Source organism: Strix aluco, chromosome 5 (genome assembly GCF_031877795.1).
Source record: "Strix aluco isolate bStrAlu1 chromosome 5, bStrAlu1.hap1, whole genome shotgun sequence".
Classification (NCBI taxonomy): Eukaryota; Metazoa; Chordata; class Aves; order Strigiformes; family Strigidae; genus Strix; species Strix aluco.
In genome coordinates this window covers 23429924-23451411 of record NC_133935.1, presented here as the reverse complement: position 1 = coordinate 23451411, position 21488 = coordinate 23429924, and the positions used below count along the sequence as shown (strand labels likewise).

Below are 21488 nucleotides of genomic sequence, written 5' to 3'. Positions count from 1 at the left end.
AAAGGAAGGTCCACACAGACACAAATGAAGGTGTTTAGTTTCAACACATAAGCCTCAGTTTCTGCCACTGTGATGGATTTGCTAGTGTGTTTTCTAAGCCAGGCCACTGCACTATTGTATAAGCTTTATTCTAATTACTGTAGGCTCTATAAAGGTTTCTTTATCATTTAGTATTATAAATAATTGTGCTTCCAGGCTGGAGTTCAAAGCTCAGTATAGCATTCGCACAACACCACAGGCAGGTCAGGTGACCTTTCTCCAATTCTCCTCTCTCTGGTGCTAAGGACAGACAAAGTGATATGTCTGTCATACGCCATTACCATTAGAACAGAATCTTGTTCTTTTATTACAACTGAACTCCGCCGGATTTCTCAGCAGGAATGCTAAGTGAAATCAATGTCTTGGATTTCCAGGCTGAGCTTGGAGGTCACAGCCACTCTATCATTTCTCAGCATTATCCCTTCTCTTTCTCTCGCTCTCTCTCTGAGCCTCCAACTGGCACGCAGCAGATTGAAAACAGCATGCATCACAGGGCTCATGCTGCACAATTTTACAGCCTTTTGGAGCCCCCTTCCTTTCCTTTTGGCCCACTTTTTTTTTTTTTTTTTTCAATTTGCAAGTAAGTTTTGTTTGTGTCCTACAGAACTGCATGCCAAACGCACTGGAACACCTACAAATACGAAAAAGCAATAAAACACAAGGGAGAACAGAGCATAGCTTGACAGCTGCCAGTAAGACGGTTATGCTTGATGTTACCAGTAGATATGGCAGGCCTTCTAATTCCACAATTGCCACAAAATAAATACTGTGTCCCCTCAGATCTCATCAGACATTCTGCTTGTGCACAAGAGATCCAAAACCACTGGGATTTTAAGTGTAGTGGATCTCGCAAAGCCACTAGCCACACACAAAAAACCTTTGTAAAATGCACAAAAATCTCTTGTTGACCATACACACAACTTTTTGGAAAAAATCCCCCAAAACTATCATCGAGCACTGCATAGCTTTGTGATTCCTTGTTCTATAGTATATAAAAGAGATCAAGCCAAGGATAAAATTCAGGAAGTCAGAAAGTCTACACTGAGGAGAGAGGAAAGAAAATGTAGACCCAGAACTTGATTCATTTAACACAACAGCTACTGGTTTTACTCTTTGAATGTGTATTTCACTTAGCTGATAAACAGTATTATTTATCTGTCTGGTTATTTTTAATCTGTGTCGTTTTACTGTTAGGGTAAAAACAAGACTACTGTCAATTCAAGGAATCTTTTCTGACATGGTAAGGGATATAGACAGCATGCTAGAGGACACTAACAAAAAGAAAGGACACATTTTCATCAAGCTCTTGCTGTCACCTAGATGGGACTGCTTTTTCCCTGCATGTCTTAGCTAAATTCTTCCTAGCTGTTCTGCAATACCTGAAATGTGCCATTCAATTTTGACCTGTTACTTTTGCTCAGCTGTGGCATATGCTGAGCTCATCTTCTTCCATTGGACATACTCTGTGTCTTTTTTCTAGGTATAACTAGTCACACACTGGTGACATTAAAGATGTGACTACAGTCTGCTAGCTTGACCTCTTAAATGAGTACAGACCTAATTGCCCAGCTATGACCAGGATTACTCATCAGAGCCCATTGCTTGATGGACAGATTCCAGCCCTGTTCTGAGACAACAGACATTGTTCTGGAGACTAGTTCCTCCACAAACTCCCACTGAACCCCAGGACAGGATCTGGCCTCAGATGAGATGCCCCACCGCTTTCCATCTCTCATTGACACACTGCTAACCTGACTCCGGTTTAGCGTTCAAAAAGGAAACGACAGTTGTGTGCTGGAACAGGAGCTGGTCACCTCCGCCTGCTACCCGTTACTGAAGATGGAATAAACAGCAGTGTGATAGCTAGGACACTGCAAGGGAACCCATGGGATCTCAGCTGAGGTGGTATCTGTTAATGGTACTGTGTATGAACAGTTGCTTGGTATTACTATGCTGGGGTCCTCCCACTGGAAAAATGGCACTACAAATATCCTCCTGTTTCAGGAAGCCATCCTGAGAACAAAGCTGCGTGCAACTGAGAGGCACACAGATACTCTTCAGAAAAAAACACATGCAAATACCCATACTATTGGAAATGCAATGCTGCAGGGCCTGGTACAGTACCTTGCTTTTGGGTGGAGGGCTGTTTGTGCTCTTGTCTGTGTGGATGCTGGTAGGGGATACAGCAGCACCAAGGTTACCCTGGGGTATGCCAGGTATCTTGCCTCCTGGAGACACTTGCATTGCAGCAAGCTGGGCAGCATACAACTGCTGTAAAAACAAACAAACAAAAAATGGGGGGTGTAGAGGGAGAGAGAGAGAGCGAGAGAGAGAGAAGAGAGACATCATCAATAAATAAGTAATTTTCCCAAAACTTCTTCTACTGCAAATGATATATTTTCCTTCTGATGGGTATTTTTTATTTAGCACACTGGTAAGTTTCAAGACAAGAATTGTCATCTCAACTTTTGTGACTCATTCCTCAGGGGACGAATGACAGACATCATAATAAGAAATGTCCCAGCTTCCCTGAGTGTCCAGGCATTGAAAAGAAGGAACAAAAGCTAATCTTTATGGTTTGCCTGAGCCATCTTTCCTTTCCTGAGATGATTTAGGCATGACAGCATCTCCATTGATAATATGCATCGACCCCTGTGAAATTCACATGATGTCTGATGATTGTCTCGGTGCTACCATTTTACATTTCTTTCTCCTACTTGCTATGTTTGCCTTGTTTGCACAGGCTGTAAAGTATTTGGGACAGGGAATATCAGAATTTTGTTTAGTACTTATTGTGAGAGTCCACTTTCAGTTGGCTTCTGAGGAACCACTACATTCAATATAAATATATACGTATCAACAGTAATGTACTGTCCATTAGCAACTAGAAGCTCCAATTAAGACTAAGAACCCTTTCTGTGATAGATGCAAAGCAGATATACAGTGGGAATGTTCTTCTCTTCAAAACTAAACCAGAAAGGCACTTTAAACACATATTGGATTATTAGCATGGGAATATTTATAATCACTGTCATCTGTTTAAAGTTAAGCACTGCAGTAAGAGTTTGATGGACAGAGTCAAGAGCAGAGAGAAAACAGGCAAACTGGCAGTGCCTGGAAGCTCCCCTGATCTTCAAATAAAAAGTGGAGAAAATGGTGCGCAGGAGAAGCAGCAATTGTTGCTGCTTTGTGGATAGAGAAGAATTCAGGTGAAGCCAAAGAGAACTCAGATGCCTGAGAGAGCACGTAATGTAGTAACAAAGGCTTTCCCTCCTTGGTCACAGTATCAGTTTCAAAGACTCAAACTATGTGTTATCTTGTGCTGTGCAGTACATGTGTAATGTGTAACGCTGAATGCTGGTGCTCTCTGCCTGCAGGTGCTAACAAAGCTTCTGAGATGCAATGTGACAAGGGATAACATGCAGGAATAGGGAAGTGGATGTGAAAAAACAAGGGGCCTTCAATATGACTAGTCTAAGAAGTCTTGTTAGTGGTACTTAGTTGTTTTGCTGTTGGTTTTTAGTTAGTTCTTTAGTATGCTGATTAAAGAACAAAGGTCAGATTGGAGGGCACCAAGAAATGCTAACCCAAACTATTAAGTTTGAAAGAGGAAAGGAAAATTAAGATCCATTACAGGAGTATTCCACATGGAGCTGTGCAAAAGATAGAGGGACACTGCTAACGTGAGTTCAGAGTACGTAAGCCCTGTAGCAATCACTCAACTTGATCAAATGGGCAAGATTTACTGCTCTGAGTCTCAGACAACCCTGGACATTGTCCCATGGTTCCCCGTGCAAACTCTTCTCTTCACTGCTGCACAATCCTAGCCCTTTCACATAATTAAAAGTAACCCATTTCTGCTCTTCTAGGTGTAATCAGGCACTAAGTTCTTACTTGTTTCTTTTTCACTCTTTCTATTCTTCTCAGACTTTATTTTCTTTTCAGTTTTGAATCCTTTTTATTTCTTTTCTCTACTTTGATCACTGCTTGTTCCTTATTTTTCTGTACTTCTTAATCACCATTTATCCATCCCTTTCTGTTTAGTCTCCCTCTCTTTCCCTATCATCCATTCATTCATCCGTTCTCTCCTTGCCTCTTCCTCAAATTTATTTATTCATTTATTCTATGTGTTACCCTCAGCAAGTCTGAGCCAAATAGATGCAAATCAGCTACAGATAAAAGTCATCAAAAACAATCCAGCCACAAATCAGTCACAGATTCAAATGCATGTATTTATCAGTTGAAGTTCACATCCATTCATTCTTTCAAAGGAAGACTAAATCCAGCAGGGAGAAAGGAACAAGGCTCTGTGTGAACCAGAGAAGAACTGTAGCAGGCAGTTCAAGGAAAACCAAACCAGCTTTATGTATGAATTAATATATCAGAAGGGCAACAGTTGTTTAAGAAATAGGATACATGACTGGGGACCAGCTCAAACATAATCGGACTCTGGTGAAGACAGAGCAGATCTAGGGAAGGCTTTTCCTTTTCTTTTGCTCCCTATTGAAAAAAAAGGACACACAAATTGAGGCAACTATGGGAAAAAGACACAAGGAAGTTAAATGGTCATTGAGCAGGAAAGGTTCAAGCTTGCTGCTAATCTATAGATTAAATATCAGAGAATATGTTTAGTCCACAAATAAAGGTAAAAATAAAATAGTCAGTTTGGACACTCAGCAGTCTTGAACTAACTGGACATTGCTGACAGGCCATACAGGGATCAGCCTGTTGAGGACTGAGCCTCCCTGAAACTTCTGTGAGCCTTGGGGGAAGACTTTTCAAAAAGAATGCTTACCCTGAAAAAAGAGGGAAATCTCTACATCAAACATAGCTCTCAACCTTCTGCTGAGGTCCAAAGAGTGAATCACAAGAACCAAACTATATGAAATACATGCACAACATGGTGTCCAAGAATCTGTACTATCTTACACCTGTTCAGTGGTCTCTGAGAAGCCATGGTTCCTCCTTACAGTACCACCTTTTAGACGATGCATGCAAAGCAGATGAAGACTAAATAAGCATGGGGAATGAATTTCCCTATGCAACAGCCCAGGAGGCCATATTTTTAGGTGATAATTGGAATATATGGAATTTCAAATGCATGTCTTATTCTCAGTTCAGGGACAGATATACCTCAAGAGAGTGAAGCACACAGTATAGTGTGGAGTAATCTGGAAGGAGGGGTGGAAGAAAACCTATAAAGCCTTCATTCATGCTTTGAACAAACTTTGGTCCTCCTGTTATCAGATCCAACATCTCACCTCTATTTAACTCATTTTCAGAATTAAAAACAAACATTAAATAAAATCTTATAAGAGGCCCCTTGTTAGAGTACCCTCTTAAAAAGTCTCTTCCTGCAACACAAAGCCAACTATTTTACTGAAAAGCAACATCAGGCCCAACTCTAAAATGAAAACCATGTAGTTTATGAAATTGCAAGGGTCTGAATCCTATTTAACCAGGAAGACTGCTCCTATATTCCCCCCCTCAAAATTGAAAAAATGGACAGAAATATACAACATGCAGCACATTTCTTAGACTGTCAATATTTTTGAGCTTTGACATTATTGAACTTGTCTGTTCATACTTAGTTGTTTTAGGACATGATGACCTTTACCTTATACCCAAGGGCAATGGTGTGACCAAGTGCTATGAATCAAGACGGCTAAATGACAACAATTTATGCATTCATTTCATAGACAAACTGAACTCCAACAAAAGAACATTTCTAACCCTGCTTCCCCAATAGAATTTCGGATTTTAGAACAGTGTATGAATTGGTCTCTGTTGAAACATTCAACTATCATCTAAAATGCACCCTTATACTTTTCACAGTAATGAAACCAAGACCTCAAAAAGTGCAATGAAAATTATATTATTCTGTATTGCTGCTGTAATAAACTATTCTTGAGCCTCTTAATTTGTACCCCAAACAGAGACTCCTGAAGCCACTTGTGCTACCTTCAGCTAACCTAAAGGCTCAATCTCAAATTCTAGCACTCGAGGTAATTTTTCCGCACTACAACTCATACAGGATCTTCAATCTATAGGGTATTGACTGGTTTATTGTGACCAAGGCATCAGTGAAGCACTACTGCTTTAGCAAAGTTTTTTTTTGGTATACATAATAAATAAAATAAGGATAATATTCTGAATTTAATAACATAGATGATACTTCTCTCAAGAAGGCAGAATTGGGCTTCTAAAAAAGCAATTAAAAAGTAACATCTCTTGTTTGTTTATAACTAAATAACTATGTTTCAGCTTCCCTGCCCATGTGCAATATTGCATGCCTTGTTAATGTTTTCTCATTAACCTCTTAGGAAAATCTGTGTGGAAGCAAAATCATCAGAACAAAAGCACAATGTGATACACTTTAAAATGAGCAGGAGGTATAGTTATTTTTTTAATGTTGCCCCTCTGTTCTTAAAGCTATTAAACAAAAATTCCCCCTTCTCTGTAGGTCACCACCTAAACTATTTATAATTCTTCCAATATATTAAGCAGAAATATTCAGCTGAACTCTCCAAATGGACTAGCTCTAACAGCTCTTGGCTTGATGACTCTGTAGTACATCAATAGCAAAGCCTTAAGGTTAGATCAGCTTTGAAAACTTTCCCCTTGGGCATTGTTGTTACATGTTAACAATGCTCATTACTGCTTTGAGGGTACAGTAAAAATGAATTCTTGTTCTATTAATACAGAAAATGAGAATGAGATTTAATAGCAATTTTAAAAAGGGTTGAACAAAGTGTTAGCAATTACATAGGCAGAGGTAGCTGATTCAAGCACCTATAGGCATCTGGATTATAGTATTATCTCTTATTAAAATACTTTTATTAGTGAACAGTAGAGATTAAGAGCTGTTATTAAAAAAACACAGAGAGAGACAGGTGATACTGGAAATTGAATCAGCTACTGCAATAAATTTGTTTCTGATATTAACTAGTTTTTCAGTGGAGTTACTACAGTGATGAATTTACAAACCACTGTGCTTAAATGTTTGAACTGTTGACTGATCTAACACTTCAATTTCTTTGTCATTCTGAGACCCATCATTAAAAATATACACATGAACGGCCCTGCTCTTTGAATTTCGCATAATCTGGGGGGAAAAAATAGTATAAATTGAGATTCTCTCATTCAGAATATATGAATTTCATTTTCTTTATCTCAAATTTTATGCTTATATAAAGCATGTGAAGTGTTTGATTATAGCAGAATTTTTTGATATTTTTGATCTGTTCAGGTGGGTTTTTTATTTAAAAAAGGACACAAGGAATTAGAAAGAAAAAGGAATTCACTTAAACATTTGAAATACATTGTACTGTAAGATAGGTTGTTAAAGATAGTGACAACATAGATAAAAAATTAACTATAGAAATTAAAATTAAAGCTGCACTCATTAGTGATTGGTAGCAATGCTTTCTACATCTTCTATGAAAAAAGTTTTTCATTTAGCTCTTCATTACATATCTGAAAGGTACAAATGCCAGATTTTCATTTTTTCCGTGCTCGAGTTTCCTTCAAAGATTGTTAGTCAAACATTTCAAAGGGACACACCAATTGTACATTCAAAACTTCAGCAAAGGCTTTAAAGTGCCATTTGTTTGCACCAACAGGGAGATTTTCAGAAAACAAAGATAATATGTGAACACAAATTCAATAAGCTCCTTTAAAATCTTGCCCAAAGAACCCATTGCAAAGTGAATTTTACTCAGCTTCAGTGCTTGAGTTTGCTAGCATTAACTGTGGGCTAATTTCAGGTAAGAACAGTATAGCTTGAGATCCTGAGATGCACTTGAAGTATTTTGGTTTATTTTGGTTTTATTTTGTTCTTTAGAATTCTGAATGGAGTTGGATAATTGTTACTGTTCTACCTATCGTACGTCTTTATCACACCCATTTCCTAAAAGAAATTGCCCTGGCTGCCAGTGCTGAGGTATGCATATGTCCCACAGAGACTTTCTGGCAGGGGACCTTGCCTGAACTAGTGTTTCCTTTATTCACAAAGTAAAAAATAGCAAGCTGGATGAATTCTCTCCAATACTGTGGACCACACAGAGACTAGAGAAGATACACTAAATGTTGAAAAGCTACACTGTTCTTTCCCGTGGCCACAGAAACCAGCTAACTTCCCTTGAAAACTTTCATCCTAGTTTTGTTCTGTATTTAGCCTAAGGGAGAAAGACAGTTAAGTAAATCATGAATCAAGGAACAACAATAAATATTTGAAAGTTAAGACTAAGCAAATTAATAGATAAGTAATATGTTGCTTTTAATCAGAGCATTTGTAACAACTGGAGGAACTGTCTAGAGAAATGGCAGGTTTTGATTCTTGATGTTTCAGTCAAGATCAGATGTGCTTCTGGAAGATGAACTTTAAACAAAGAGTTTTATTATGCCCAATAATATTTTACATCTTTTTTTGTCAGACTAGACAATCTAATAGTCTCTCTAGCCTTAAAAACCTGAGACTTAGAAAGAAACATTAAGAAAAACAAGTTCTCATTAGAAAAACTGTAAAGCATTCACAAACAGAACAAGGCTTCATTTATACACTTCTTGCATGCAAGTTACAAGCACTGCCTTGTAACCACCATCTCTCTCATATTAGAAAAACATCATTTTTAGAACCAGTAACCACAAGTCTCCACAAAATATGATTCTGTTAGCTGATCCCTAAGGTTCCAGGCCCGCAGCCCTTATTTCTGAGAATAATCTCACTGTAGTCAACAGGACCGCTTTGCCCATGCCAGGCTGAATGCACTAGTTCTTTTCTCATTTGGAACTTCCATGGAATGACCAACTGGGGATCCCTGGCATCCAGAAACAAGGCTGGAGTGCAGGTCACTGAAAAACTGAATGAGCTTTAAGTCTGCATTGAAGTAATAAAGACTTCTATCATCACGCAATACATTCAAAACAACGCTTTATCTGCTGTTTTACAAGCAAAGCAAGTAAAAAATGTAGGTACAATTTATGGTAGCTCTGAGTTTTGTTAGAAAGTAATGTAATTTTGATGGATAGGACAATCATTTTAGATAAAGTACAACTATATTTGTACTTATAGTAGCCTCTATGGGAAAGACACTAACCACAAAATTTTAAGAAATTCAGTTTTCCTTGAAAAGCAGTCTTTAATTCTGTCAATGGATAAATGCCACTCAAACGTTAGCAAGGTGAGAATCAGTACCCATGACATCAACTGACTGGCAACACAGGAAGACTGTAGGAAACTCCTGATTAGAGCCTAGACCTCATGGCTCCCTTGTCCCATGCCTTAACAAAAAGACAATTCTTCTACAGGATGTAACTGTAGGAACTTATCAATAGACACTTCCTATCAGAGGTTAATAAGATCTGTTAGTTTCTGTGATAAAATATCATTGTAAAGAGTGTGTTTAAGATTGCCTGCTCTTAACAAATGAAGAGCTTTTAACTGGAAAACTGCCCAAGTGGCCTACATATTCATACATACCATGTTCACACCATATGACAGTAATTGAAATAGAGTGACTATATGGAATGCATATTGGAGAGGAAACTTGATAATGTCTTTTGGAAAAAGCTTGTTGGATGAAATGTTGCAGATGAACAGTGTCCCCTTCAAGGAAAGTAATTAATATTGTACATATTTTAAAAAATAATCTAGGAACAATTTATTCCTATAGTTTGTTGTGCAGCACCAGAATATAATGTATTCTTGCTGTCATTACTATTATTTATTTTTATGCCAACAGAACTTCTTTTGTTAGGAAAAAAGATAAAAGAATTTCTTTAAAGTAAGGACATACTTTTGACAGCGTACTCCTTAAGGAGTATACAGTAAAGATGGGCAGTGGTAATGTGGAAGACCAACAAACAACAGGGATGTGTAACTTAAGAAGAAGGGGCATTTGTTCTGTAAACTGCATTACCTTTATCACTGACTATTCTGTAATAACGAATAGAGCTGACTATTCTGTAATGAAGATGAAGTGTCTGTATGAAGGTTCCACATGGAGATTTCTGTCCCAGTACAGCTTTTCCAAATTAGAAGCTTGAAGTCAGTAAAGTGGCACAGATGTTATACTCTTGTAGGAAAAATCTCACTACTGCCTATTTGTTTACCACAGGTATGTTTCCCAAGAGCTTATTTTTTGATATATCCAGACTTTTGGCAAGTAGCTTAGAGCACCTGACTCCACCTAAGTGTAATTTCCCATTTGAGAGAACAAAATTCTATGAGTGGCCATTTGACAAAATACTTATTTCATATTACATTGCTTTACTTGACTGGTACTGTATATAATCATTCATTGTTTCCCATTAAGTGACTAGAGTAGTTAATAAGCAAACACTGCCAGCTGAATTACTGTAAATAAGGTTCTATGTATTTCAGAATGCTGAGCTATAATTAAGGTATTTCACAATTTTATACACATCTCCTTAAGCAACTCTTTCTCCAGTTTTTATTTATAGATTTTCTGTTTGCATTTTAAGTTGTTGCATTCAACAGAGAATTAAGTCAGGAAAACTCTGTGCCTGCTTTAGGACTGATACTGAATTAATTACTTCAAATCTGAACACTCTGTTTCTCCTGAAGTTAAGTGCAGAGCTCATAGTAGAAAGATTAAGGTCAACTGCATTTCTTATTTTGGGAACATGGATTTGTCACTTCAGTGCTGCTATGGTATCAGGTTCTTATATCTTGATGATTGTAAGATTCCTTGGTGACTTGTCCCTCCTCTTCTTCAGGAATAAAGTAGTGAAATAGGTATTTTGCAGCACATGTCCACAGCACTCAGCCTGCTCTAGTAACTCTTTTGTGACAAACTGCGGTAAGAACAGAGTCCTAAACTACTGAAGTCCCTTCTCAAAGGTAGCAGAAGTATGACAATCACCTACCAAAAGCAACAGTGTCACATTACCAACTTAAGAGTGTGTGGGAGGGGACAAGAAAGAAATTAAACAACAAAATGAGTTGAAAAAAATTCACTTGGATAATTTTCCCGGTGTATTTCCTAAAGGTCCCCCATGGTTATGCCTTCATTTGTTAACTATGGTATCAAACAGTGAAATGAGAAACATATTCTTTCTAGTCTGCTTCCCTATTAAGAGTATTTCTGAACCTGGAGTACCACACAACTGTATCTGTTGTCCTTGGAAGTATAAATGAACATTGTTCCTTGGTTATCTGATGTGTACAGGAGCTCAGTGACATCTACTCAGCTCATTCAAAAGCTTAATTTTCCAGAAAGCTGTCAAGTCCTACCTCGTCCTATGGGATCCTATTATGAAGTCATGGTATAAATACAGGGCACCATTCTCCTTTCCTCCTGTGATCCCTTTCCTCAAGAGCAGAATTCATGACAAGAACTGTGGAAAGCTCCAGCTCACATGTAATTTTCCTTTGGCTTTAAGCCACATGGAATCCCCTCTACTTCTACCACAGAGCGTTTGTGTTCTAGGCATTACTAAAGACAAAGCCTGCAGAAAAGGTCAATCAAACTTAGTAGACCTGCAGGAAACTGTAATTCCAACCAAGGACACAGAAATTGGCCCAACTTTGATCTAGAACGTTTTGAACCTCACTGAATCAGAACAAATCTGATTTGTGTTCCAAAACAGAGACCATCTGGGTTTCACTACGGTCAGACTCCTTCTAATGTTCTCAACAAGGAGTCCTATCCACTTTAAACCCATAGAAGTGCCTGACTTCAAACTAGCCCCACTGCCATAAGCTGGATAACTTAGATGCTTAAAAAATCAAATGCGTATTTGTTGAATGGGGATGCTTGAGGTTAGGAGATGAGAAGCTACAAAGAGGTCATGTTAGAGTATGTGGAGGAAAGCACCATTATTTGTTAAAATTGTGGAGGAGAGCTAATAGAGAAGAAAAGTCCTTAATTTAATTATTTTGGAGTTTGCTTCATTATATAAAAGTCCCCCTTTACCAAAATGAAGTAGCAGAAACAGCTCAATAGCTGTTCAATCTTTTTATTCTTTGATTTTATGATAAAAATGGGTGTGGTCTGTAATACTGCCCCTCCAATGGAGCCCATAAAACTCCAGAGAGCCTGAAACCTCTGTGAAGCTTTGGCAAACTTCTCAGGAAATAACATAAGAAGCTGTTTTCTGGTTCATCTCATTATTTCCATGCTTACACTGATGTAATGGGAAGAATGACACTTGCGTATTCCATTAGGACACATACAGAAGTTTAATTCTTAATTTTTAGAGACTTTGTTCCCCCAAACGTGGTCTCTGAAAACATCTGAAATCCCTCAGGATTCAGTTTCTGACTCTGACTACAATGAAACCACAAACACTAAGGTCCAATGACACTGCATGTTCAGACTTCAGCCCACGCATGAAAAGCCTTAAATCTAGCCTGAAACTCATGCCAATATGCCTCTTTTGGCACATGCTGTACTCAAGGTTTAAGAAGCTGTAGGCACAATAACATAATCGAAGTTTAAGGGAATTACGTCTTTAACTTTTATGTTCTTCACATGCTATGCATCACCCAAGCACAAGAGCAGCTTATATGATGAACTCTGGTACTTTACACTCAGCTAAGAGGAATACAATGGCTCCTTCTAGTTTTACCAGTCCATATGGATAACAAAGAGCTGCTGGACCCTTGTGTTCCCATATCAAGTGCGAGCTTCCTACTTCTTAGTATCAGACTGTCCAAGGGAAATGCAACGTTCTCCACATTTCTCCACTGCCACCCTTCCATCCTGATGAAAGCTGTTAAATCCCAGACTCTTCCAGCTTACCCCGGCAACCATATGGAAGTGTCCTCTCTCTCCTTTAATGCTACAGAATTTTGCTCTTAGGTCTAGATAGGGTGAATGCAGAAATACATCTCTCCAAACTCCTGTTTTTCAGGCAAAAAGGATGCCATTCATTGGCAACAGGGTTGTAATCTCAAACGCATCTCTTAAAGGATCCTACATAGCTACGTATTCTACAACTAGTGATGTGCACTATATTAACACTCCTTAACTAATAACAAGCTCTATAATCCATTAGTACATCTGATCCATCCATGACTATTAATTAAAGTTGATTTTCCCAATTTTTTTGAGGCACTGAGTAAATTTTTAAAGAAAGACATAAAAACTGTAGAGTCCTGAGCGAAAACAGTGTTTTTTGAAAACTGTCCCCTTCGCACCAATTTTTAGTATGGAATTTTTTATAACATAAAGGTGGATCTGCTTGTCCAAAAACATTAAGTACTGAAATTAGTGTGCATGCTTAGGAAACATTTTTCAATTGTTAATAATGTGGCTGGGTTATAAAAACAGCTAATCCATATTTTAAATTGTTCATCTGGAAACTTGGATTAGGAGGGAAGAAAACAGCAATTTTTATGTTTTATAAAGCAGTAACAAAACACTAAACTCTTTTCAATTCAAAACAACAGCCAAAATTGATGTAAAATCAAATTTTAAATTTTTTCTGGCTGAGTAGTTGTCTGTAAAGCAAAAGGGGTGGGAGTACTAAAGAGTTTGCAATGGAAATACCGAGAAGCTCTTAACTGTAGTCACACTAACAAGAGCTGCTATCATGAAGTAATAACATTATCCAGAAATCTTTGTTCATTACCTCATTCCTAATGCCATCTCATTTCACTTGAGTTACTTGGGTCTGATGATGGGGTTAATGAGCGAGGAGGTGTTTGAGTGGGTGTGAATTAGGGGCGCTGCTAAAATAGAAGCTATTTTAACAGTTCTGTGTTTAATATAGTCTGAAGCTCTGTAATTTTTTTTCAGGTAAAATACTCACACGTTCCAAGGCTAACACTGACTTTGGCAGAGCACAGATAATACCTAGACATATTCATATTATATGAAGTATTACAGAGGGACTCATGCTTCTATTCCTTTACTACCTCTGTCATTCTACACACAAAGCTAATGCTTTGATTTCCTGTGTTCAGAAGTTTTCCTCAAAAATTTGGATATTTACAGTGACCATGACAGAAAACATTGCTGATAGCTTCTCTCCCTCATCCCTGTACTCCACAAGCCATCTTCATACACTGCACAGCAATCCATTACAATATGTTCTAACATCTGTCTCCGTATATGATGTACGACCTATTTGACTGACCCTTTTTATGCTGCTCCAAGACTGGCTGTTCATTACAGTGGGAGGGTGAACAGTATTCATTGCTTCTTCAGTTAGCAACTGGTATATACATCTCCATTTCAGGAAAGACTGGGAAATGTCAAGCAGGGATTCTACTCACTTCCCTCAGTATAGCAATGACACGCTCCATACAGTGCCTTCTTTTATCGCTAATTACATGTCACATTTCAATCCAGAACAGGGAAGGTCTCTTTGGGCCCTCCCATCTATCGCTAATATATTAAACATTTCTGCCAATTAAATTTTTCCATGACAAGTATTAACATTACCCAATGTTTGTGACTCCAGTGTGGGAAGCATGAATAATGCAAGAAACAGTACAGTCCTCCATTACGCAGGGACACATCTTGCTTTTGCCAAAGTCAGCAAATGTAAAATATCTCTCAACTTCTCCTGTTAATATCATGGCATAATACAGGCTTTTGGTCAAAGTGATCATACTCACTACAATAAAAGGAGCATCTAAGGTAACATAGAAGCACTTCTCACTATCGCAGGCATTAAATACAATCCTTATTCTCACCATTTATCTTTCCATCATGCATTTAACAACATCAACATACTTCAGGATCACTGTCAACTGTCCGAAGTCACCTGGCACGAAACAGAATGAATACGGCTATGATAATGTAGGAAAGCAATGCACTAAACAGCACAATGGGATATCTACTCTTTCCAAGGATGGAAAACTTCACTGACACAGGGAAGCTACACTTATTTGGTGGTTAAAAAGTTGTCTGCACTGACTTCAACTCAGCGTCTTTCACAAATTCCAACTACTACAGAAATACAAAGTCAGCTGGCCTTGAGGCTCCATGTTCCACCAGCAATCACAGAAATATTCTGACTTTATTGTCCACTGTTACTTGCTTACAACTGGAATTGCCTGGGCAAATGAAAAAGGAAACTGAACCACAGCAGAAAAGTGGCATGAAGTGGGGGTAAGTGGGGAATCCACCTGACTAGGTCTGAGCTAATTACCCTCAGCTCCCTTTATAAAAACTAGAATGGAATCTGCAACTTTAGGCCAGATGAATTACACATGTTAGGCACCCATGGCTAAAGATGATTCTCATCCTACCAACCTGAGTACAAACCAGGAAAAAAACTAGCTAGTCTGTGCTCAGCATGTCTATGTCATTTTTAAAACTTTGTGTTAGCAGATGAATTTTTTCAAGTGAAATATATATCTGTTCTCTCTGAAGTTCATGAAAAATACACATTTCCTTTTTTTCTTGCTACACAAGATGGAAAGTGACTTTGTCTTCCTCAAAACTGTGCAACTGGTAAGGCATACACCTACATTTTCAGCACAGAACATGTGGGAAAGGGCATATAACTCCCCCGAAGTTGCCTGAAAATTACTCTGGATTTGTGTAGAGAACATATATGTTAACATAAAGTAGAGTGTGAACCCAAGAAAAATGAAGACAAACACTGACAGCTGGCCAATCTTGCCCTTCTTTACTGTGTTTGCCTCAAATATAGTATGTTTGTAAGAATGTGTGAAATACTTCTGAAAATAACAGTTATACTCCATTTAGTTTTAACAAGCAAAGGAACATACAATTTACAATCCTCTTCGGAAGGATCTGATTTACTAAAACTCATGGAGAGACGTCAACAACCTCCCAGGAGGAGTTAGATATCTAACTTATTCAGTATCTTCAAATTTTGGAACACGGGTGTTTCATTCTGATTTTTTTCTCATATGTCCAAGGTTACACTGATTTTATGTAATCATTCCTTTTAAAACTGTATCTTCAATTTAATGTTCCAAAAAGACTCAGAACAATGCTTATACCATACGTAGTATTCTTTTTCCAACAGTGGGGTGTTAACACATTTCAAAAGGACACTGACCACCAACTACAATTTCTTTTTCCAACCAAGATAGGATGTAGAAGAGGGAATCTTTGACACCTGCATCACAGTGGTGACTGGCAGACAGCCTCTCTCCTCCTCTTAGGGAATTCTGAGAAGGAGATTCACACCATTAGGATACAAGGGACATATGCTGCACGGACCATCCCCAATTAAGCAAGACCAATTATGATAAGTTAGATCTTCTTCCTTCAAATATACTTCTATTATGCAACTCCGAGCCCTGTCCCAAATATTTAATATACTGCAAGCATAGGAAGGATCCACTGGAGCTTCCCATTGCAGAAGTAAGAACTATGACTGGAAGAAAACAGTAATCCTGAAAGGCCTCTTGCTTCAATTTACTGTGTAGGAGGATTATACTGATTTTAATGATTTTAGGATAAGTAACATCCCGGAGTATGTACATCACAGATTTTCTCTTAAGACTGAAAACATCTTACCTTCCAAGTACTGTTTATAACTAGTGTCATTGTCCAAATTGTTTCCCTTAGAATCACTGTTCTTATAGATGACACCTATCAGTGTCATTACTGACAGATTTTTAGACTTTTGACCTTGAAAGTAAATCATTGTATAAACTGTAAATGGTTTTGACTAACAAGACTGGTAAAAAGTATGAAATGTTCAGGGACAGTATACTGTGTACTAGCAGGATTATGTGGCATTTGCAGACATGGGGGGAATCACTTGTTTTAGACTTCCACAGTTAGCTGTAACCTCTTTAAATTGAATTGCCATATCTGCAGTAACAGAAACAAGCAACCCCAAAGATGGTATCTATTCTCATTGACTTAGAGGAAATCTAAGAAGTTGTCAGTGGTATTATCCTTCCTCCCTCTCCCCCCTGCTTGTCTTCCATATTCTGATGACTGTTTATGAGCTCAGCTGTCATTCTTTGCACCAGGGAAAGATAGATGGGACACACCAACCCCAACCTAAGTGACCTTTGGATGTGACAAGATTTTTAGGTCAGTCCCACTAAATGGAAGCCTTGGTGTATCGAGGCTCGCCTCAGGGTGAAATTTCCAGTGAATTTATTATCTCCCAATGCCCTTTGGACTGCTTCCCACCATCAAACACCATGGCAGCACTCGGAACAGGAAGAAATACATTAACTGGAATCTGATCGTTTTAAAAGGTTACAGCTGCCCAAATATAATTTAATTTCATACTTGCCCTTTGAGGGTTTGGTGTATATTTTCATTTTATGACTGCAAATGATAAAGCTCTTAAGATTCCAGGCAATAAAAAGAAAAAGGGGGGAGAAAGTATTTTAAGGGTTAGAAGTCTATTCAGTTCATAGTCAATGAGCAAAGTGACAAATCAGCTTTTTTTTAATCTAACATTTCCTGAGTTTTTTTTAAGTATTCATTCCTTTCTACACTTGATCGTGAATACCTTTTAGTGAAATCAAACCAGTAATGCCACACAGCGTGATACGAAAGAAACATCTGACGTAAAAGTACCTCCCTATCCTACATCCATTAAGGACCTGATTCAGAGCAGCAATTAATGTGAAGTGAAATGAAGTTATCTGAATGAAGCAAAGCATAAAAGAAAATAATCAATCAGACTTAAGAAAATGCTTAAATTTAAGCATAACACTCTGAGTTTTAACTGGGTAGGCCATGGCTCATTTTAGAATCTCTTCTTCTCCAACTTTTACTGTCTGAGCTGAGGTCATGTATACAAGTTCATCTACCCATGCCCACACAGTATGATAAAAACCAGGGTACCCAGCACTGCTTTTGAGGCAGCATTCAATTTGGTCAGAGTCCCACGCCTGTGCAATAATGAAATTCTAATGCACAAGTATAGGGGTTATGATATCCTAGTACACAACACGAAATGCTGGGAAATTATGCTCATTCTCTCTATTTCCCGCTTCAAAGTGAAAGCAAGCACCATGCACTGAAACACAAGCTCCACACAAATGTGAGAGTGGCCAGCTCGTACCAGAGGTAGGAAACACTGAGTACTCACATCTTTCACTGTATCCAATGAAAACTGAGTTACCGAATGAACGCCACCTCACCATCAAACATTCTGATACAATTTTGATGACTGTTTCCTTTCCACAAAACTAATCACAGGAAAAATAAAACAGCTGTGGAAAGGAGGAAGGATTAAGTGTGAATGTCATATATCCTATTTTCAAAGCCACCGTAAGAAATTAATTATTCGTGGGCTCCCAAATCCCTTCAGGCCTCTTTAAAAACCTTATCCAAACACACATATTATTACTTTCACCACCAGTGTATCAGACCAGCACAGAGCAAGAAGCAAGGCTGCCATGATAATGGGAATGGGATGAGTAGGGTATATTGGCCTAAACCAAACTATAGTCCAAGGCAGTTATTGATGAAACAGCAGGAGAGTGAGTTAAATATAAGCTATACATACATGACATACTGCTTACCCTAAACATCAATAAGCCCAAGTTTGTAAAGTAAATGTTGGAACACTGAACAAATACTAATGCAGAACTACTGTGGAGAAAGCAAGAGATCATGTAAAGACAGTTTAACCTACTACAAAACGTAGTATGCCTGTTAGTGTTTCTATTGTGAATTTTCAAATTTTCAGAAGTTCAGAGTTTAGCGGTAAAATCAACATCGGAGATAAAATAAGGACTTCAGCCATGTTCTTTTGCCAAATTCAGCTAGATCCATTTGGTTCCCTTAATGAAATAAATATGCTGCTGTATTCTATGGTAATGGCCCAAAACACTTTAGTAACACTATCACAAGCTGTAATGTTTTGGTGCATTAACGGAGAACACACTGCTATAATCTGTAAAGTGTTGTGAGCCATGAACGGGGGAAAAAAAAATAGGAAAAGAGAAAGAAAAGGCTTTGTTACTGGATGCTATTTTCACACTCCAGTGTGGAGAGAAGTGTAACCTGCAGAGTGGACACTTCACCTTCTGAAGGGCAGAAAGCCGCTAGCCTTGCTGCCCAGGTGTGCTGGGGGACAGCCAGCCTTCCCCAGCATGGTACCTGGGGGAAGGCACGCAGGGACGCTGCTTTTCAGGCCCCTGAGTGTATCAGGGATGGGGATGGGTACCAACCCTCATGGCACCCACGTCTCTGAGGGATTAACCTCATTCCCTTGCACGCAAACTGGCCATCCCAGGCCCCTTTGGGAGAAACAGATACTGTACCTGTAGGAAGGAGCTGAAAAAAGCCACTCCCCGGCTGTCCCCAAAGACAATTTGACTTCCTCAGTATGCCACAAACAGATTGCCCCTGTCAGCCGCTGCCGGTGCAGTATGTGGCACAGCTGTGGTTACTAAACCAAAGTACAGCTCGCAATATGGCTAGAAGATTCTGCTGTAATGCAGGTTTTAAATAGAGAGAGCAATCACTCTAAACAGCAAGATGCAGAGGTGCAGACATAGCTGGCAAATGCTTTTAAAAATCTGTTTCTACTACCATGACAGCGTTTAAAACTTTCTTATTGCTTTCCTGCTGTATTGATAAACATAGGATACTGATTTCAAAGCTTCTCACACACTGACTTTTAAAATGTTTTTCTTTCCTGTATACATGCTTTTAATTGTGCTTTTTAATTTGATTTGTATGTGTGTCCATTAGGGAAAGACAATTCACACAGCAGCTTGCTGACAGCCCTGGTCTCCATAATTCTAGAGTTTGTAGATAGATGACTTAACAAATTTGCAGTATATTTCTGGTTGGGTAAGTTATCTGTGATGTGACCAGTCTGTATGGCTTAGGGGTTAAGGAATCCAAACCCAGTAGTCTGCAATACTTTTCTCTTCAGCTATCTAATGAACAGACAGGAACAGAAACAGACCATTGGAAAAAATGGCAAACAAATAAGTCAGTTCTGCAAAGTGAAAGGAATGCTTAAAAGTTAGTCTAGGAATTAGACTCCAACTCAAGAGACCAGCAGAGCTCATGTGGGTTATGAACATAAAAGCTAGTCCTTGAGGACTGTTAGGAGCTACAGGTACTGTTGCCTCCCAATTTTCTTGTTCATATTGATCTTACAAAATCCTCTGGAGTGGAAAACATTAAGAACCTCCGAAAGGAGAAAAGAAATTTGAGGAAACAGCCTAGGTATTGGGGAAATAATTGCACTCTGACTTAACTTCAGGAACAGGCTTATGGTGTCCAGGTACAACAGAATTATTAAGTTTAACACTCTGAAAGTTACATCTCCAGATACTATGGTATCTTCTATTGAGCTAAGTTCAATTAATGACTTTGGATTAGAACATGCATCCTGACCTCAGTGGTTTGTCATCTAATGCTTAGATCTACAGTCTACATTAACTAGGTATTTCACAGTTTCAAACTGTGCCTAATATTAGCCTACATTCATAAAAGATGCTAAAATAATCCTGGCTGGTAACAGTCAACCCTGGCAAGGAATCAGACATATGAAAGAGAGGATGAGAATAAAAGCACAAGAACTTTTAATGGCTTGCACTGTTCCTGCTGTATGAAATTTGTATCACCGGCCAGTGATATTCTCCCCGTGTACACATTTACTATGCTGTTGGTTTATTTCTATCCCATTCTGCCTTGTCAACTGGAAACTACCTAAAACTTTACAGAAAAAGGGACGGTCATAAGCAAGACTGTAGTAAGAAATAAGACATAAACTGAAAATCTTACACATTCGTATATTATACCAATCTGCACCTAACAACAAACGACATCGTATGACCTAGGTACAACAAAGCTAGCAAGATTTCAAGGGAGATTTTCTTGTGTTAACTTTTGAGATGCATGAAACGTAGTAATTTAATTTGTGGACCTAAGGAGTAAGTGAGTGTCAGTAAGTAGTTAGTTTTGTGTAAATCAGCTTTTCTCACTGTTCTTATTTGTAGCATTGTTCCGCAAGCTCTGAAGAGTGTGCATGTTAGTGATTTGCAGTTTTCCTGTGTGTTTGTCTGTCATGATGTTCTGCTGAGGCACTGTAAATATGCACTATTGGCAGAGCTCAGCATGAAGACAATGAATTCCAAAAATATCCAGAAAAATTCACTAGTCTGACTGCAGCTTTCATGTTTTACAGGAGGCCCATAACCCCCCAGCTTATGGTTTCAGAGTGAGTCCCCCTGCAGCGAGCCAAGCCCCACTCAGTGTGGTTTGCAGTTTCCCCCTCCTGCCTCCCCGGACCGTTTGCTCAGGATTATACAATCTTATTTGCATGATTATATAATCTTCTTTTCAGCAACATCCCTCTGAAAAGAGCAAACAACATAATAGGAAAACCAGTAGTGTAAGCCAACTATTTCAAAACCCAGTGTCTGGAATGCGCAAAGGGCGCAAAATAGAAAAAAAAAAAAATAAATGTTTTTTTTGGTTTTGTTACCAGATTTTTCATACAGACCTTTCCAGGGAGAACTAATTCCAAACGAATGTAAGCCATGAAACACAGCATTC

General features: G+C 38.5%; 1 protein-coding gene across 12 annotated transcripts in view; it reads right to left on the bottom strand.

The window, feature by feature from the left end:
• The window catches only part of SOX5 (SRY-box transcription factor 5), a 297407-nt gene that overhangs the window by 57989 nt on the left and 217930 nt on the right, over positions 1-21488 (bottom strand). For all 12 annotated transcript variants that reach the window (XM_074826380.1, XM_074826377.1, XM_074826379.1 and 9 more), the window contains exon 9: positions 2164-2310. In XM_074826380.1, coding sequence (XP_074682481.1) covers positions 2164-2310 — 147 coding nt within the window. The remainder of the gene's footprint in view (positions 1-2163; positions 2311-21488) is intronic.